This window comes from Apodemus sylvaticus, chromosome 14 (genome assembly GCF_947179515.1).
Source record: "Apodemus sylvaticus chromosome 14, mApoSyl1.1, whole genome shotgun sequence".
Taxonomy (NCBI): Eukaryota; Metazoa; Chordata; class Mammalia; order Rodentia; family Muridae; genus Apodemus; species Apodemus sylvaticus.
The window spans coordinates 32,237,538-32,254,701 of NC_067485.1; the positions used below are offsets into that span (position 1 = coordinate 32,237,538).

Genomic DNA, 17,164 nt, shown 5'->3' on the forward strand with positions numbered 1-17,164 from the left:
AGATAAGCATGTCCAGGAGCAGTCTTGTCCATTTAATCTTTTAAACACAATGTTCCATGACCTTAAACTAGGAACGTGCTCCTAACTAAACACTCTGGTAACCGTCAGGTTTCTAAATGAATATGCTTAGCTCTCTGATTAATATTCCCAGAACAGAGTGAGCAGCCTCCATACCCTTGCCCTCTTTGGCAGATCTTGAGCCAGTCACCTCTGTACAGACTTGGACCTGGATCAGGCATTCTAGGCTCCTCCTTGAAACCCGCCCATTCTCAACTCTGAAGGAGCTGCCTGTCACACCCCTGCCCCGGGCTCACGTCCTAGGTTCTCTCCGCCCGCCTTTTTGTCCCGGGGTCCAATCATGGCCGGAGCTTACATCCTGGCCCCGCCCCCGACGAAGCCCTGGCTCCGCCTACGCCCGGAGCGCACTTCTGACTCCGCCCCCCTCCCGGTCTTGCCCCGCAATTTCGCTGGGCCTAAATAAGCCTCTGGGCTCAGTTTGACCTCAGCATCTAGCTATGGCGGCAGTGACCTGGAGTCGGGCGCGGTGCTGGTGTCCGAGGTAAGCTTGCAGCTTCGACTGTCCGGCCCAAAGTCGCCAGCGAGGTTTGTTGCCCGCCCACGGAGCCGCCCGCTTTGTCATCTGGCCTGGCTAGCGGGACAGCAGGATATTCATTTGGCGACTTCCCAGCGAGAGAGCTCTAAAGAGTGACCTCGAAGGTTCTTCCTCTGCTGAGTCCCAAAGGGTAAGAATGGACGCGCTCCGGTCGCCTCCGTCGGTGCTCGGGTCCCCGGGGCACCCAGGCCTCCAGGCCCAGCCCGGAACTTCCTAGGGCATGCAGTGCCTTGGCTAAGGTGACACTTTGTCCAGTATTGGTAGTTAGCTCCGAGCACTGCTGACCCGCAATCCGTTATCACCAGTTTCAAGCAATAAGTTCACTTTGTTGAGACGAGTGGCTGGAGAGAGTGACCCGTATGTTACAACACCCCTCCCCCCCAAAAAAAAAAGACTATGGATTAAAGACCGGAACCGCATGCTTGCAGTAAATCGGCGACATCGACTTTCCCGAAAGGCAAAATTTACTCTCCATTTAAGTAAGTGTGCACTACAGTCAGTGAGAAGTTGCTTACTTAGGGAAAATATTGTAGGTGCTTGCTGTTCTGATCAGTATGAGTTGGAACCAATCGGTAATCCTGTTGCTGCAGAAATAAGGGGCAAGGAACAAATACCACTGTTTGTAGTCTCCTGCAGGTCTTCAGATTACCAGTGGCCAAACTGCACCTGAGCAGACCAACAATGAGAGCCAGTCAGCAGGACTTTGAGAATGCGTTGAACCAGGTGAAACTCTTGAAGAAGGACCCAGGAAATGAAGTGAAGCTAAGACTCTATGCACTGTATAAGCAGGTAAAAGCCTAAGCTCTGATGTAACTTAAACGCATTTTGAGCAAATGATTCCTGAAGCTGATATGTTTCTAACATTTGGGTTGCATGGCTGACTCCCCTTTGGGTTATGTGTATTCAGGCTTATTTTGTTTTGTTTTGTTTTTATAGTAGGCCTTGATGTGCTATTAAAGCACAGAATAGCCTCCCCTGCTTCTCTCCAGAATAAAGACATTTGGAAAATGTAATATTTACATTCACATGTTTGGAGCCTGCTTGAGTCGCCGATGAGAGTAATTCACTGGGGCAGTTGGGGAACCATGGACAGAGTTTTCCTATTATTTACCAGTGTCCTGGTTATTTTTATGGTGCTGTGATTTATTATATAATAAAATGTTGGTGTTTCAGAGGAATAGGTAGTAAGTATTTAGGGATGAAACAGTGTGGGCTTTTTTTTTTGGAATGTTTGAAATTAATTTTAAAAAGATAAAATCAATGAAGATATAAGGTAAAATTTAATAACTGTTCAACTGATTAATTGGATACTGTAACTCATATATTTGTGAATATTTGAAAACTTTTATAATCTTTGAGGAACTAAAGGTTATAATGGCACAGGCTTCAACCAGATGTCTACCAGCCTGGACTCCTTTGTTATCATTTATTGCTTTTATCATTGCTACTAGGCGATGAGTGTGGGTATCTCTCTATCGTGGGTGTCCTGGTTGTTTTTGCTTTGTTTTGTTAACTTGGCATAATCTAGAATCATTTGGGAAGAGGGACTCTTCCATTAAAAGGGGGGCCTCAAGGGCTGGAGAGATGGCTCAGTGGTTAAGAGCACCAACTGCTCTTCCAGAGGTCTTGAATTCAATCCCTAGCAACCACATGGTGACTCACAACCATCTGTAATGGGATCTGGTACCCTCTTCTGGTGTGTCTGAAGAGAGCAATGGTATACTCATAAACATAAAATAAATCTTAAAAATAAAAAAAGGGGGGCCTCAATAAGACTGGTGTGTTCGCAAGTCTGTTGAACATTGCCTTGATTAATGATTGATGCAGAATATATAAGAGAGTGGGCGGAGCAAGCCCATAAACACAACCCCACCCAACCCCTGCCACCCTCTGCTTCTGCTTCCGTTCCTGTCCCAGGTCCCTGTCTTCATTATCTGCCCTGACTTTCATGACTGATGGAGGACAGCCTGGGAGTACTATAAGCTAAAATAAACCCTGTCCTCCCACAGTTGCTTGTGTTCATGGTTGTTTACCCCAGCAATACACACCCTAAGAAAATGGACGTGTACACTCAAGAATTTTACTTATCCAAAAAGACTTTGCCCTCAACTACTAGTAGGTATTCTCTACCCCCCATGAACTGTCTTTCCCACCTGATACAAGTATCTTTGTTGTCCTGGAGAGTCTAGCAGAGGATTTAAGGTACAGTGTGGTCTTGGGATAGGCAGATTCACTTGTGGGTTAAGGCTCTGGCAGAGACTGGACAGAGAAGCTGCCAAGAGTTTCTTCATTGGCGGTACTCCGTGTGTTGTCATATGTCCCTCAGTCTCGGGCATTTTCCCTCCTTGACTCTTGGGGAGAGGACAATAGTAGTGTCACACTGGTTCTCCTCTGAACTCTATCCAGCATTTAAGTCTCTATCCTTTCCCTGGGAAGAGCTACGGCAGTGGAAACCACAGCGGCGGTGGAAGTCACAGCTCGCAGGGTACCTGCAGTCTTTCTGGTGGATTTGAATTGAGGTGATCCCAGAAACAGTTTGTCAGGAGCTAGGAGCAGTCAACAGCTAGGTTGGAGAAAGGCAAGGCCAAGAGCCAAATGGAAGCTACTGTTCAAAGCTTCTGGCACGTCCTCATGCTCCCAGTGACAGAGAGAATAGCAGCCCTCTGTGAACTTGGTTCCCTGTAACTTCCCACATGGCTGGCTCCGTAGGGTGACTTTATCTGTGCAAGGTCAGAGCCTTTACTGCCTGTGAGTTTCAAAGCCTCCTCTGTCCTCTGGTAACTAATGCTATTACAAAATTGAGACGTTAAACTGTTTAAAATCACTTCTGAAAAGTAGCCAAGTGGGGTATTTTATTCATCTCAGTATACCTACTCCACCTACCCTCTAAAAAAAAAATAAAAAGTTTTCTTATTTTTTGACATGACTCTCAGATGAACTTCCTAAGGACCAGGAACTGTAAGACCCCCCCCCCCATCCCTACCCACAGCAGCCACAGCCCTGTTGAGCAGTTAGCAGGAGTTTACCGCTAAATTTCTAGTTTTGTCCCTACAGAAGGGGTTTCAGAACACAGTGCAGACTTCCAAATGTTCGGAAACTTTTGAAAATTGGCTCAATATTTTCACTCCATGTAAAAACTGAGATCAGGAATACCAAACTGACAAGCTCTTGGGTTTTTAGAACCACTTGCTCAGAAACTTTCTCTGAAGATTAATCACCCCTGTGCTCCCTATAGGCCACAGAAGGACCCTGTAATATGCCTAAGCCGGGCGTGTTTGACTTTGTCAACAAAGCCAAGTGGGACGCATGGAATGCCCTGGGCAGCCTACCCAAGGTAAGTTCATTTACAGTTATTAACTAGACTATTAATCAACTTAAAGTCACTAGAAGCTTTTTATCTTTTCCGGCAAATATCTTATCAAAGGAGCTTGAATTTATTTTTTATTTTTTATTTTTTGTCCCTCACTATTGTAGCCTAAATTGGCCTTGAACTCAGCAATCCTCCTGCCTCTGCTTCTCAGTGGCTGGAATTACACATATACCTCACCCATTACTACTGGAGTCGTGTTGTTCCTTTATTGAATCAATGCCCCTTCTCTTGGTTGCATGTTGGTTTTTAATAGCATAGTATGCTTCTCAAATTGCTTATTATGAAGGCTGAAGGACTCCATCATCTATTCCTCAGGAAACTGCCAGGCAGAACTATGTGGATCTCGTATCCAGTTTGAGTTCCTCATCTGAAGCCCCGAGCCAGGGAAAGCATGGAGCTGATGAGAAAGCCCAGGAGTCTAAAGGTCTCCTGGTAACTTCTGAAGATGGCATCACGAAGATCACATTCAATCGGCCCACCAAAAGGAATGCCATAACCTTCCAGGTGATGCTTCTGCCCAGGGACTGGACACATTTTCCTTTGCTTCTATTTCTTTTGCTTAGAATTTTGGCATTATTTGGTTGTTGTTGTTGCTTGTTTTGTTCTGTGGAAGATCAGAGTGGTTGCCTTCATGCCTCATTCAGCAGAGTTGGGCATTGTTAGAACTTGTGAGTTTGCAGTATGTTCTGCATCTCCAGAAGACAATGGAGCTTTGCTGTGAACGGAAGCATGACTCAGTTAAATTGGTCTCAGTGAAGAAGCATTAATTGGAGGTGCACTGAGGCTTCATAAAGGAGCATAAACCCCGAGTTTTTCCCATGCTTGAGATCTTTGTAGAAGGGTGGGGAATAGAGAGAGACTTTATCATCAGCAGAGCAGTAATTGCCCTGTTAGAATGAGCTGCTTTGGAGGGTGATTTTAAATTTCCCTTTGAATGATGATACTAAGTGAATCACTTGAATCACTTGAGCCCTTCTTTGATTTTATGGGGAGTTTATAATATGCTTGGAGATGAACTGGGGTCAAGGCTGCCATCCACAATGTAGGACCACGTGCTGAATGGAAACTAAAGAATCTTGTAAAGTTGCTCCTGTGCCTTCCAATTGATACAACATTTAATTTAATGAGAACATTGTGTGTTTTCCCAAAGTCACATCTGGGTAAGGAAGGTACTTAGAGTTACGAACTGTAGCAAGAGTCAGAACATCCTGAGCGGAGAACCCTGACACCATTATTTAGCAAAGCAGTTCAGCAGGTTAAGAAGTAACTTGGCAAGTTCTTAGAGCTGGTTAGCAGGAGACTCTAAATAGATCCATCTCTTTCCTGGTCCTGGTTCTAGCCAGTCACCTTAGCTGCTGTGTCTCCTTGACTGTAATTCTCAGGAATTATTTTCCATCCCCCCACCTTGAGGGAAACAGTCACATTATTATTCATAAATTAAGTACACACTTTTACTTTTCCAGTATCTTTATAAATACCTGCCCTCCCCACCACTCTTTCTCACATTGAATTTTATTAAAGCAAAACCTATACCAATTTTGAAAACATACTAAAACTATGGCAAGACTTTCAGACATGTTCAGAGGACAGTGCCCTTGTACCCGGCTCAGTGTCTCAGGAATCTGGCCTCTGGCATTAGTTGTCACTTTCCAGACTGCCCAGGAAGGACACTTAGCCTTTCCTGAAGCCACAGCTGAGGAGCTGTGCCAGGGACAGTTTTCTCAGCCACCTTCCCTCTCACTTACTGGAGGCAACCTCAGGAGTCCTGGCAAGCTGTGCTGGCCACGCCCTTGCCTTCCCCATCCCTGTTGGAGCACAGTAACTGTCCAGCCACAAAGCTAAAGGACTGGGTCTCTCTCTTGTTCACTTTTGGAACAAAGTGGTTATTTCTTACGCCTGCTGCAGCACCTGTGCATCATGTGCACCCAGGAGTTGTCAGGGGAACAGAAATCCTCTCAGGTAGCCCCTGTTTGGGGCATCAAAATAGAATCCCTGGGTCTTGAGAGGTGGTTCAGTCAGTAGGAGCATTCACTGCTCTTATAGAGGGCACCCACAGCAGTTTCAGGGAATCTGCCCCCCACTTCTGACTTCCAAAAGCACCATGCCCAACACAGTGCACACAAACACGAGGCAAATGGCCTGATATTCCATTAGGTGCCCCTTACAGGAATCGTGGACCAGTCTGGAGAGGTGGCTCAATAAAGTAGAAAACCAGTTACTCTGTCCCTGTGTGGAGGGAAGGATTGCGGGCTGATGCAGTGGCTTAGCATGGATCTCATTTTTATTGTTCTTTTCCCTATCTTTCCATTCACATAGATGTATCAGGATATTATACTTGCACTTAAAAATGCCAGCACGGATAACTCAGTCATGGCTGTTTTCACAGGTAAGAATGCTGCCAGACTCAATTTCTATTTTAGGGCGTCTCATACTAAGTGGAGACCTGAATGATAATTTCTTGAAGGTCTTTTCCAGCACGTCAGTGGTTTGACTTATAAATGCACTGTGTTACCATGGATATAATATAACCACTCCTCAATAATTACTACTGATAAATCATAAGCCCAAACATTAGAAAGGAAAACTTACGGTGCGATTCACAAGAACCACGACAGAAAGCAACTCATCTGTCTAAAACAGATTGACTTTAACCACCTGTGGATCTACTTAGCAATGAAAAGAAATGAATGCTTGACCTTTAAAGCATGCCTTAGAGAGACCAGTGAACTGCAGAGTGCACATTGTGCAGTTCAGTTCCGTGAGTCCTATAGTATTGGACAGAAGGTCTGCTCTGTCGATGGAGTCTGAAAGTAACTTCCTTGGGGGCTGCTGGGATAGCAGGCCAGGAAGAACAGCTGGAATATTCGGATCTGTCCTAAACACCATGATAGACCAGCCCTGTTCCATCTGCCATGTAGTATGTAGTCACACAATCTCCATTTACTTGTGTTCTTTAACACCCATGTCTTGCTAGCCCCTGGTGTGTTAATGAAACTCACCAGTGTGCTTCTAGTGCATGGCCCAGAGCCCTGCACACAGCATATATACAACGGTGCAGAAAGAGTAGTTACATGAAGATGTGTGTTCATTAAAGTGTTGATTGTACTGTTCCCAGGAACTGGTGACTACTACAGCAGTGGGAATGACTTGACCAACTTCACAAGTGCTGCTGGGGGGATGGAGGAGGCAGCTAGCAAGGGCGCTGTGGTACTGAGGTAAGACTGGCACTTGTTTGATCCTAGAGAGTTGATCCTTCCCCCCTCCCCCCCCACACACACACACTTTCATGTGTCTGTCTGTGGTGTGCAGGCATGTGCATGTGTGTACATGTGGAGTCTGAGGTTGATGTCCAAAGTGTTTATTGTTTTCTGTTATAGTTAGGACCAAGAAACCACTTGGGGGAGGGGAGGGTTTATTCCTCTTACATTTCCATATCACAGTCCATCAGAAGAAACAAGCATGGGAACCGGAAGGCTCAGACCAACAGAGACAATGGAGGGTGCTGCTTACGTATAGCTTGTGCCCTCTTGGCTTGCTCAGCCTGCTTCCATTTGGCATCTGGAACCACCAACACAGGGGGAGTACCACCCACAATGCACTGGACCTGCTACATCAATCACTAATTAAGAAACCGCTCTGCCGACTTGCCTATAGCTCAACAGTATGGAAGCGTTTTCTCAATTGAGAGTCTTTCTTCCCAAATGACTCTAGCTTGTGTCAAGCTTACCTAAGACTAGACAGCACACACTTTCACTTGACCCACTGAAACAAGATCTCGAAAACCCACACGGCTGGTCTTGCTTGCTGGATTGCTCTAGCCCCCCATCTCCACCTTCTGAGGCCAGAAGGACAAGCAGGCCTCCACACTACCCAGAATTTATTCAGGTTCTGGGTATCCAAACTTCACTCCAGGTCTCCTACTTGATTGGCAGGTGCTTTAAATGATGAGTCATCTCCTCGCCCCCCCCCCCCAAGGGCTCATTCTTTAACACATCAGTAAAACGTCCACTCGCCAGTCCTGAGGCACTTCATTTCAATTCCCCATCAGATTCCCTCTCCTCATCCTGCTCTCTCCAGGGGATTGACTGGATAGGGTAAGGTGAGAAAGACCAGAGGGAGTAAGTTCTTGTGCATGGTGTGAACAGACAGTGCCTGTGGATGCTGGCCCTACTTCTAAGTAGTCTTGGAAGCTGTTGAAGGAGGGCTGAGGCTTCAGCTTCCCAGTTCTGCTGAGTCTCTCAGTCTCCCTGTGCTGGAATATGGGGTCATGCACTCGGTCACCCACCATGAGCTCTCGTGTCACAGCTGGACCATGGTCCTGAACTCGCTGCCCAGAGTGTGAACTGGCCTTAGCCAGTAAGAGTAATGGCCTGATATTCCTTTAGGTGTGATTTACAGGGATCCTCAACCAATCTGGTGAGGTGGCTCTATAAAGTGATCTCACATCAGATTTATACCTTCCATTCTGTAGTTAGAGGTACCAGTGTGGTATGTTTAATGATTTTTCTATTTCCATTTCTTTAGGGAATTTGTAAACAGTTTCATAGATTTTCCCAAGCCTCTGGTTGCAGTAGTAAATGGCCCAGCTGTGGGAATCTCTGTTACCCTTCTGGGACTTTTTGATGCTGTCTATGCATCAGACAAGGTAAGTCTCCTTCCACAGACATGGGTCAATCAGTGTTCTGACGATGGCTATCACTGAGTATATTACAAGGGGTTAATGGTTGTGCTGGTTAGTTTTTTTGTCATCTTGACACAAAGTAGAGTTACTTGTTAAGAGGGAACCTCAATTGAGAAATTTTTCCTTCATCAGATTAGTCCATGGGCATGTTTGTGGGGCATTTCCTTGATAAATGATTGATGTGGGAGGGCTCAGCCCACAGTGGGCAGTGCCACCCCTGGGCAAGGGGCCCTGGGTTGTATGAGGAAGCAGGCTGAGCAAGCCAGGAAGCAGTGCTCCTCCGTGCTTTCTGCCTCTGCTTCTGCTTGTGCTCCTGCTGTGGATTCCCTCAGTGATGGACTGAAACCTGTAACCCAAATAAACCTTTTCCTCCCCAGGTTGCTTTTGGTCAGTGTTTTATCACAGCAACAGCCAGCAGAACAAGAAAGTGACAGGATGCAGTAATTTAGTTAGTCTAAGTTGACAAAGTGTTTTTCCTTGATTGTTAATTTTTCTAAATACCAGTGAGCATTTCTCCAGCTCTGATGGTTCTGTATTTTAATCAGAGTTTAATATTTATTCAATTTTTATTTTTACTATTACCCCCAAATGCTCAGAAGATGATTAAAAGCTTTCAGCAGAGACAATTACCTCTGTGTGGGTTGCTAGATCTCTTTTCCTACTTCACAAAGCCTAGTACTTCAGCTTCTAAAATGAGAAGGGACTGTGGTCATTCACTACCCTCCCTCCACTGCAGTTAAGAAAACCCTGAGACAGCACAGCTCAGTATTGTGTTCACTGCAGTACTGTGGGTTGGCGGGGGTAGGGTGAGGTGTGTGAGTGAGTGTGTGGCTCTCGGTGTGTCAAACCAGCTGGCCTAGAACTCACTATGTAGGTAGACAAGGCTGGCCTTGAATTCACAGAGATACCCTTGCTTCTGACTCCTAATTTCTGGGATTAAAGGTGTTTGCCACTGTGTACTGCTTGTATTTGTATTTTAATTTTGATTCTTATAGTGTTTCTCTGGTGGCCAAAAATAAAATTTCTAAAACTACAAAAAAATACAAAGTAAAGATTTAAGTTAAAATATAAGAAAAGGGGAAAGTGGGTATTGTTCAATAAGGAAGGCTCTGTACTGGAGTCCCAAGACCATTTAAAAAAGAATCAGTCTATAGGATGATGGGTGGGAGTGGGAGGATCAGGGAGATATAGTTCAAAGGATACTCAGTAGCAGATATGTACTCCCATAGCATCTAATGTGCAGTGTCATTATATATAGCGAAATGTGTCTATGATCTTTGGCAAATGACTAGATTATAACTATGGATGTGTAGCCGCCAGTAGCTACATGTAAACCGGGTTACCTGTTGAGAGAATTTTGGGGTCATAGGGAAGAGTGGCGAAAAGAACGTACGGCCAAGTCAATGTTCACTGATCAAAGCCGTAAACTTTAATGGCGCCAGACCTTATAACAGTTCGGGCAAACCCTTCCCCCCAGACTCCAGGCTGAGTTCCGGTGGAAGTTGTCTAGCTTCTCTTGGAGGTCTTCGTCTTGACTGCTCTGGCAGCTGGGTGGGTCACCTGTTTAATTCACAAGTACAAGACTGCCCCAATATGGCTCTGTACATGGATGGGCTCTTATTGATCTCAGTAAAGCAGCAGTCGTATAGTATGTATGCCTGTGTATATACCTATCATGCTAATGTATTACCTACCTCAAATATGCATCATAAAATTAATTAATTGGAGAAAATACTCATTTCATCATTCAGATGTCAACCAATGCTACCGTTTGGTCTCGATAACTTAAGTCTCACTGGTCTCTGACTGCCAAAACCCAACATTCTTTCTGAGTTGTGTTATTATAAATACAGATGTGATGACAATTGTCTTAGCACTTGAACCTAGAACACTGACCCTGGAATTATAGGCTCAGGTCCTTCTGGTGCCTTCTCCTTAGTAGGTGCTAAAGGTTCCTGGGTAACCACTGAAGAAATTCCCTGGGTTTTTACTGGCCTCATCAACAAACACTGTAGTGAACCAGGGGCTCGTATTCAACCCATCACTAAGGTACCCATCAACGATGCCCAGTGTCTGTGATGGATACTGGTCTTAAATACAGCGAGGAGCTAACCATGCTAGTAGCTTCTGTGCCACCAAATGCACCTTTTCCATGTTAGTTTTAAATTTGTTTTTAAATTGAAGGTACTCCGTTAGTACACATTACACATATACACATTTTATACAATACACACAGTAGCACTATGAGGTTGTACTAGTTTTACAGAGGAACCTGTCAGAGGAAGGGTAAGGAACTATCCCAAAGCCTTTAACTACTCTGTTGTTAGAGCTTCAGCCCTTAAATGCATCCACTATTCTATTCTGCAGATAAGCATTGCAATAACTGCTGGCTGTCAAGTTTGTGTATACCTGTTAGTTATGGCTATTCTTTAAGCTATGAGATATATAGCTAACAGGTGTGTGTGTGTGTGTGTGTGTGTGTATGTGTGTGTGTGTGTGTGTGTGTGTGTGTGTGTGTATTGGGTTTTCAAGACACAGTTACTCTGTGAAATGGCCTTGGATGTCTTAGAACTAGCCTTGTAGACCAAGCTGGCCTTGAACTTATAGAGATCCACCTACCTCTTCCTTCTGAATGCTGGGATTAAAGGCATGTGCCACCATGCCTGGCAAAATACATTTTCTTGACCAAGGGTTCTGGGATGAAAAGAAAAGTGATATTAATGAGTATTTTATGTTTTTATTTATATGCTACATACTTTATATAGTCTCACAAATATGCATTACAATAAAGACCATGTCTTACTATTGGAAATTAAATCTAAGTAGTTGTCTATTTATATCAGTGATTATCTCTTATAAATATCCTTTATTCATCAAAACACATAACAACAGATTGGTGTGTTAGCTTACTCCTGTAATCCCAGCACTTAGAAAGCTGAGGCAGGAAGATTGGCATGAGTCTGACTGAGCATGCCTCTCTTCTCAGTCACCAATATTAAAACAGACTGTGGATCTGAAGAAGGCAGGAGACCTCTAGGGCAAAATCAGGACAAATGGAAGGTTGAGAAAACACATTTTTCAATTCACCAACAAAAACTGGTCATTCTAAAATATTTTTAAAGTATGACCATAAAGCAATAGGTTAAGAATCCAGTGTAAAAATGGGCAGTGAGGAGAAATAGCACACAAAGAATGAAAGATAGTGGCTCTTTAAACCCTGAAAGGGAACATTAAAAATAGCCTGCTTCTCCAGGGGCCAGGCAAGATAGTTTACCACGTGAAAGTGCTTGCTACAAGTGAGAGCTGTCTTAAAGTTTCTAGTGTTGTGATGGAACACCACGCCCAAAGCAAGCTGGGGGGGGGGGGTGCGTTAATTCAGCTTTCACTTCCACATTATAGTCCACCACTGGAGGAAGTCAGGACAGGAACGCAAAACAGGGCTCCAGCCTGGAGGCAGAGCTGATGCAGAGGAGTGCTGCTTACTGGCTTGCTCCTCATGGCTTGCTCAGCCGGCTTTGTTATACTACCCAGTGCCATCAGCCAAAAGATGGCAGCACTTCCCCCACACCCCGTGAGATGAACTTTCTCCCACATCCATCATTAATCAGAACATTATCCTACAGACTTGCCTACAGGCTAATCTTATGAGAGCATTTCTCAAATATAGTTCTATCTCCTCAGATAGCTCTAGATTGTATCAGGTTGATATAAAACTAGCCAGCACAATGGCCTCATTCAATCTCTGGGACACACATGGTGGAAAGAGAAAACCTACTCAAGCATATCGACCTCTGGCCTTCTTATATGCATATATATGTATCTGCTCCCATGTACACATATACAAAATAAAATAAATAAATGAATAAATAAATAAATAACATTTAAGTTTTTTGTAATATAAAGAGAATCTGGGTGTAATGGTATATAGATCTAATCCTGTATTTGGAAAGAAGAGGGACTAGACCATCAAGCTTTCAAGGTCATGTTTGGCCATATAGCAGCTTGAAGGCCAGCCTGGACTATATGAGATCATCCCCTTCATCCTTCCTCCCTCCTCCCTCCTCCCTCCTCCCTCCCCCCTCCTCCCACCAAAAGGCCAGCTGGATATAGAAGCTCATGCCTGTAATCCCAGCACTCTTCTGGGAGGCGAGTCAAAAGAACTGTTCTTAGACTGAGGCCAGCCTGGCCTATACAGAAAGACTTTTTATCTAAACATTTTTGTTGTTTCTTGTGTTTTTCAAGACAGGGTTTCTCTGTGCAGTCCTATCTGCCCTGGAACTCGCTCTGTAAACCAAGCTAGCCTCTAACTCAAAGAGCTTGGCTTGCCTCTACCTCCCTAGTGCTGTATACTAAAGGAGTGCGCCACCACCACCTGGCTCAAAAGGTTTTTTATTTAAAAGGAAAGACAAGCCACAGACTTAAAAGTAAAAATCCTTTCCATGATACTTACTTAATTGTAGCCTGCGTTTATAAAGAACTCTTTACAAAAATAAAAAAGCAAATAATTTAACTTTAAACATAGTGAGAAACATGTTAGCAGTTACTTCACCAAAGATGCTTTACCTGTGACTGTTTAGTCCACAGAGGCATTCTTAGCATCGTTAATCATAAAGGACATAGAAACTGAAAGCACGAGGCACCACTCTGCAGGTAGTGACATGATTAGGCTACAAGGACCTCTCCTGGTGAGGCCGTATAAGGACGTGACCATACGGGGCTCTCCTACCGCAATGGGAAATGGTGATGGCACAGGTACTCTATTCACAGCTACTACTTTTTGGATAGAATAATCTGGAAGGGACTTTCTTCTGCTTCACTGAGATATTATTGGTAAATGGGAACTGTATGTGTTATATGAAGCAAGCCTGTGGTTGTGTCTGATAAATGGCCACAGCACTGGAAAAAATTAGTAAAGGCACTAGCTGGCAGAGAGGTCAACAAATGATGCACACACAATAATGAGGCATGCACAGGCAATACTGAGGAAGAGGATCCTAGTGTGCAGTAGTGTGTAAGTGACTCCCAAGTGACAGGAGCAAGAATCACAGGCCTGTTGTATATAGGATCCCATGCGTGTAACATTCTAGAAACCAGGAAAAAGCATCAGGGACAGGGATCAGATTGTGGTAAATGGTACACGGGGGTGGTCCAAGGAAAAGGTTGCCCAGAGGTCAGAAAGGAGCAGGTATCTTCTCTGTGAAATCGTTGGTGGCTACGTAATGCACATATTTGTAAAACTCCACTGATAAGACACTACACTACGAGTGAGTTGTGTGGGGGATGCATAGTATACCATGCCATTTTCATTTAAATGTCCTTAGTAATTAGGAATTGTGAACTGGACACAGTGCTACGCTGTAACGCCTCCACTCAAGAGGCTGAGGCGTGAGATGGGTTAAGCTCTAGGCCACAGTGGGCTACCTACCCTCAAACCCAAACACGCAAATTGTGAAATTAAAGTCAAATAATAATTTTTAAATGCTTTTTGTTTCTTCCCCTATCCCAACTAGGCAACGTTTCATACTCCATTCAGCCAACTTGGCCAGAGCCCGGAAGCATGCTCCTCTTACACGTTTCCGAAGATGATGGGCTCAGCAAAGGTAACCTAGAATAAACTTCAAATGTAGTGCGTCATCTTTGTTGCCAAGGCAATCCTGTACTCTGTCTTCTTTCCTTGGACAAAGCTTTAAAGATGATTCCTTGTCCTGTGACATGGAGGAACCAGGCTAAGGGGCTATCTGAGGTAAGGGTCGGGACATTCTCTGTGATTCCTAATGCAGGGATGGTGTCTGACAGCGCGTGACCTTGAGCTGGAGCAGTGGTGGCAGCACAGGACTGTGGCCTCCACAGCTGTGTGCAGTTAGTTGAAGGCCTGGGACTAGGAAGCGTCTCCATGTGTGGTCACTTCAGGGCTGATGAGCAGCATCCACTGAGATGACATGGTGACATCTTCTCTTTAGGAGCCGTGTGAAGGACCAGAAGTTATCAGCTCTTAAAAGCCGCATGAAGTCTTAGTTATTGTGACTCCCAGTCACAGCTGGTCTGTTGTATGTTGAGACTCCCAAGGTGGCGCACTGGCTGCTCTGATCCAGCTCTGTTTTTGCGCAAAGCTTGTCGTCTGTCCTCTGTGCATGGAGTGACTCTAAGGACACTAAGACAGGACTGGAGAGGAAGGAAAGGGGGAAGGGCTTTGCAGGCATTGGTTACCATCTCAGTATGGTAGGGGCACCTTCTTGGTGACTTAGATTTTTGTTGTGAATCCCACCCATGCATTTAATATATATGTGTATGTGTATATACATATACACACATATATATATACACACATATATACACATATACATATATATACATATATATATATACATACATATATACATCTGCACATATACAAATATATTTGTACACATATACATATATATGCCCATAAACATATCTACATATGTGTATATATACACAAATACATATATACACACACATCCACTTCTTTAATCTCATCATGCTGCCATCAGAGACTGAGTTATAATCAGTTAAGCTTTGAAAAGTTGAGCAGAACCAGCCCTTCAAACTTAGAGCATATGGAGTTTGTTCATGTTTTTGAAAGAGAAAATGCAACTATAGAAAGAACATTTACTCATAGCCCTTGATTTTTCTAAAACTGCAAAATAAGCCATCCCCAGCCAACCCCTGCCACCCCTGAGTCCCTTCATTCACACTGAAGTAATTTGAGTTACCTATGCAGCTGAAGACATTCAATGCTCAACCATTAGGATTAGCAGTTAGGGAACCAAATTTTGAATGCCTCAAAAGGTTGATCCTATGAATGCAACTTTTCTGCCCTGCCCCTTTGTCTTCATTTTCAATGTTTAATAGCTACTGGGGTTCAGGTTATTTCTACTCTGGGCTTCCCATTCTTGCTACTTCACTGCAGACCCTAACAGAAGTAGCTGCCCCTCTACCCCTCAAAAGGCAAAGACAATTATGGGCTCTGATGTTTGCAGACCCTTGCCCAGTGAGGCCATCAGCTTCCCTATTCCTGTGAAAGACATACAGTCACAGGAGCCACGAGTACATCCATATCTCCAGAGAGAGTTCTGAAGTCAACCGAAGCCTTTATCACGCTAAGATTGCATCTTGCTTTGCATTGCAGGCAGCTGAGATGCTTCTCTTTGGGAAGAAGCTCACAGCAAGAGAGGCTTGGGCTCAAGGCCTTGTCACTGAAGTTTTCCCTGAAAACACTTTTGAGACAGAAGTCTGGACCAGGCTGAAAACATACACGAAGCTCCCACCAAACGTTAGTATTTGAGTTTTACCTTCAGGGACCATGGAAACCATTTCCAAAGGGGAAAATGTGCCTCAGGAGGGCACATCCTAAAAAGGCATGACATATGTCTAGCTGGCCTACAGCACATCTGGATTTGGGGTTTAAAATTACTATTATGTTGGGAATTTGTTTTTTGTGTTTTGTTTTTTGTTTTTTAAGGAACTTACCAGATAGACACTTCATTCTGTGCCACAGAGGCAAAGGGGAGACCCTTCATGGGAATGACCCCAGGAGGATGCCAGTGGATACCCAGCTCTTTCACTTTGAAATTGAGGTGGGAGGCGAGGAGGCTGACTGTATTCAGGAGATCTTCGCTATAGCACTTCTGTTTGTGTATATGGCCACTAGCAGCTGATTGCACCTACATTCTTGCTGTTGAGTGTGTGATCCTGAAACCAGGAACTTTTATATCCATATGGGGCTGTTTAGAGGGTACAATAGCAGACCTGCTCCACACCTACTATGGTCATCTCTGTGAACATTAAAGGTATGTTTCACATGTCTTAGTAAAATCCAACAGGATCAGTTTATTACAGTGGAGGGCAAGAATAGACTAATGCTCTTCCTGCAGGAATACACATTGTTGGTTTTGCTCCATCAGGCCATGAGAATTTCCAAAGAGTTAATCAGGAAAAATGAGAAAGAAAAACTCCATGCAGTTAATGCTGAAGAGTGTACTACCCTACAAGCAAGGTGGCTGTCCGAGGAATGCATCAATGCAATCATGAGCTTCGTGACCAGAAAACCAAAGCTGTGAAGACCACCGCAACAGCTAGACTCCTCAAAGGAAGGATGGGCTCTGAGTTCCAGTGTCGAGAACTTGACTGACCCATACTTCCCTGTGCTTTTTTCCTTGATTAACATAGCAATTATGATGAGAATTCTTCACAGCACTGATAAATAAAACTTTTCATAAATCAAGCCTTAAGAATCCGTGTTGGGTTTTGGAAATAGAAAGTCTTACATCTCTTAACAGAAATGGATGCTGCCTTGAATCCTTGGGCAGTGTTTGAATCATGCTGACATCATATCCCTGACACCATGGTAGCAGTTTCTTATCATCCACGGGTGGTGACTAAGCAAATTGGGCCAAATATCAACAGTCTTTGGATCACCAAAGGCACTCTGAATTGCATTTTCTTTTTTAACTATCTGGCAAAGGAGCAAAACAAATAA

At 44.2% G+C, this 17,164-nt stretch overlaps 1 protein-coding gene across 3 annotated transcripts; it reads left to right on the forward strand.

Annotated features, from left to right (window-relative positions):
- The first annotated feature begins 425 nt into the window (after positions 1 to 425).
- Positions 426 to 16,909, forward strand: LOC127664720 (enoyl-CoA delta isomerase 2). 3 transcript variants are annotated; one of them, XM_052156855.1, is made up of 10 exons: positions 426 to 559; positions 1,240 to 1,402; positions 3,849 to 3,947; positions 4,299 to 4,487; positions 6,300 to 6,369; positions 7,099 to 7,198; positions 8,508 to 8,628; positions 14,175 to 14,264; positions 15,815 to 15,958; positions 16,590 to 16,909. In XM_052156855.1, exons 1-10 carry the CDS (start codon positions 516 to 518, stop codon positions 16,743 to 16,745), a joined length of 1,176 nt encoding a protein of 391 aa, XP_052012815.1. In that variant the 5' UTR covers positions 426 to 515; the 3' UTR covers positions 16,746 to 16,909. The 3 variants fall into 3 exon arrangements, with proteins under 3 accessions (XP_052012815.1, XP_052012816.1, XP_052012817.1); XM_052156856.1 differs by having other exon boundaries at positions 428 to 743; XM_052156857.1 differs by lacking the exon at positions 426 to 559 and adding an exon at positions 1,072 to 1,092.
- Positions 16,910 to 17,164: the final 255 nt, after the last annotated feature.

What these genes read in the sequence shown, in the direction of transcription:
- LOC127664720 (XM_052156855.1), top strand. Translation starts at nt 516, where the DNA reads ATGGCGGCAGTGACCTGGAGTCGGGCGCGGTGCTGGTGTCCGAG. An exon ending in AGTCATGGCTGTTTTCACAG is followed by an intron (nt 6,370 to 7,098) that starts GTAAGAATGCTG and finishes TACTGTTCCCAG; the next exon opens with GAACTGGTGACTACTACAGC. An exon ending in ACACGAAGCTCCCACCAAAC is followed by an intron (nt 15,959 to 16,589) that starts GTTAGTATTTGA and finishes TTGCTCCATCAG; the next exon opens with GCCATGAGAATTTCCAAAGA.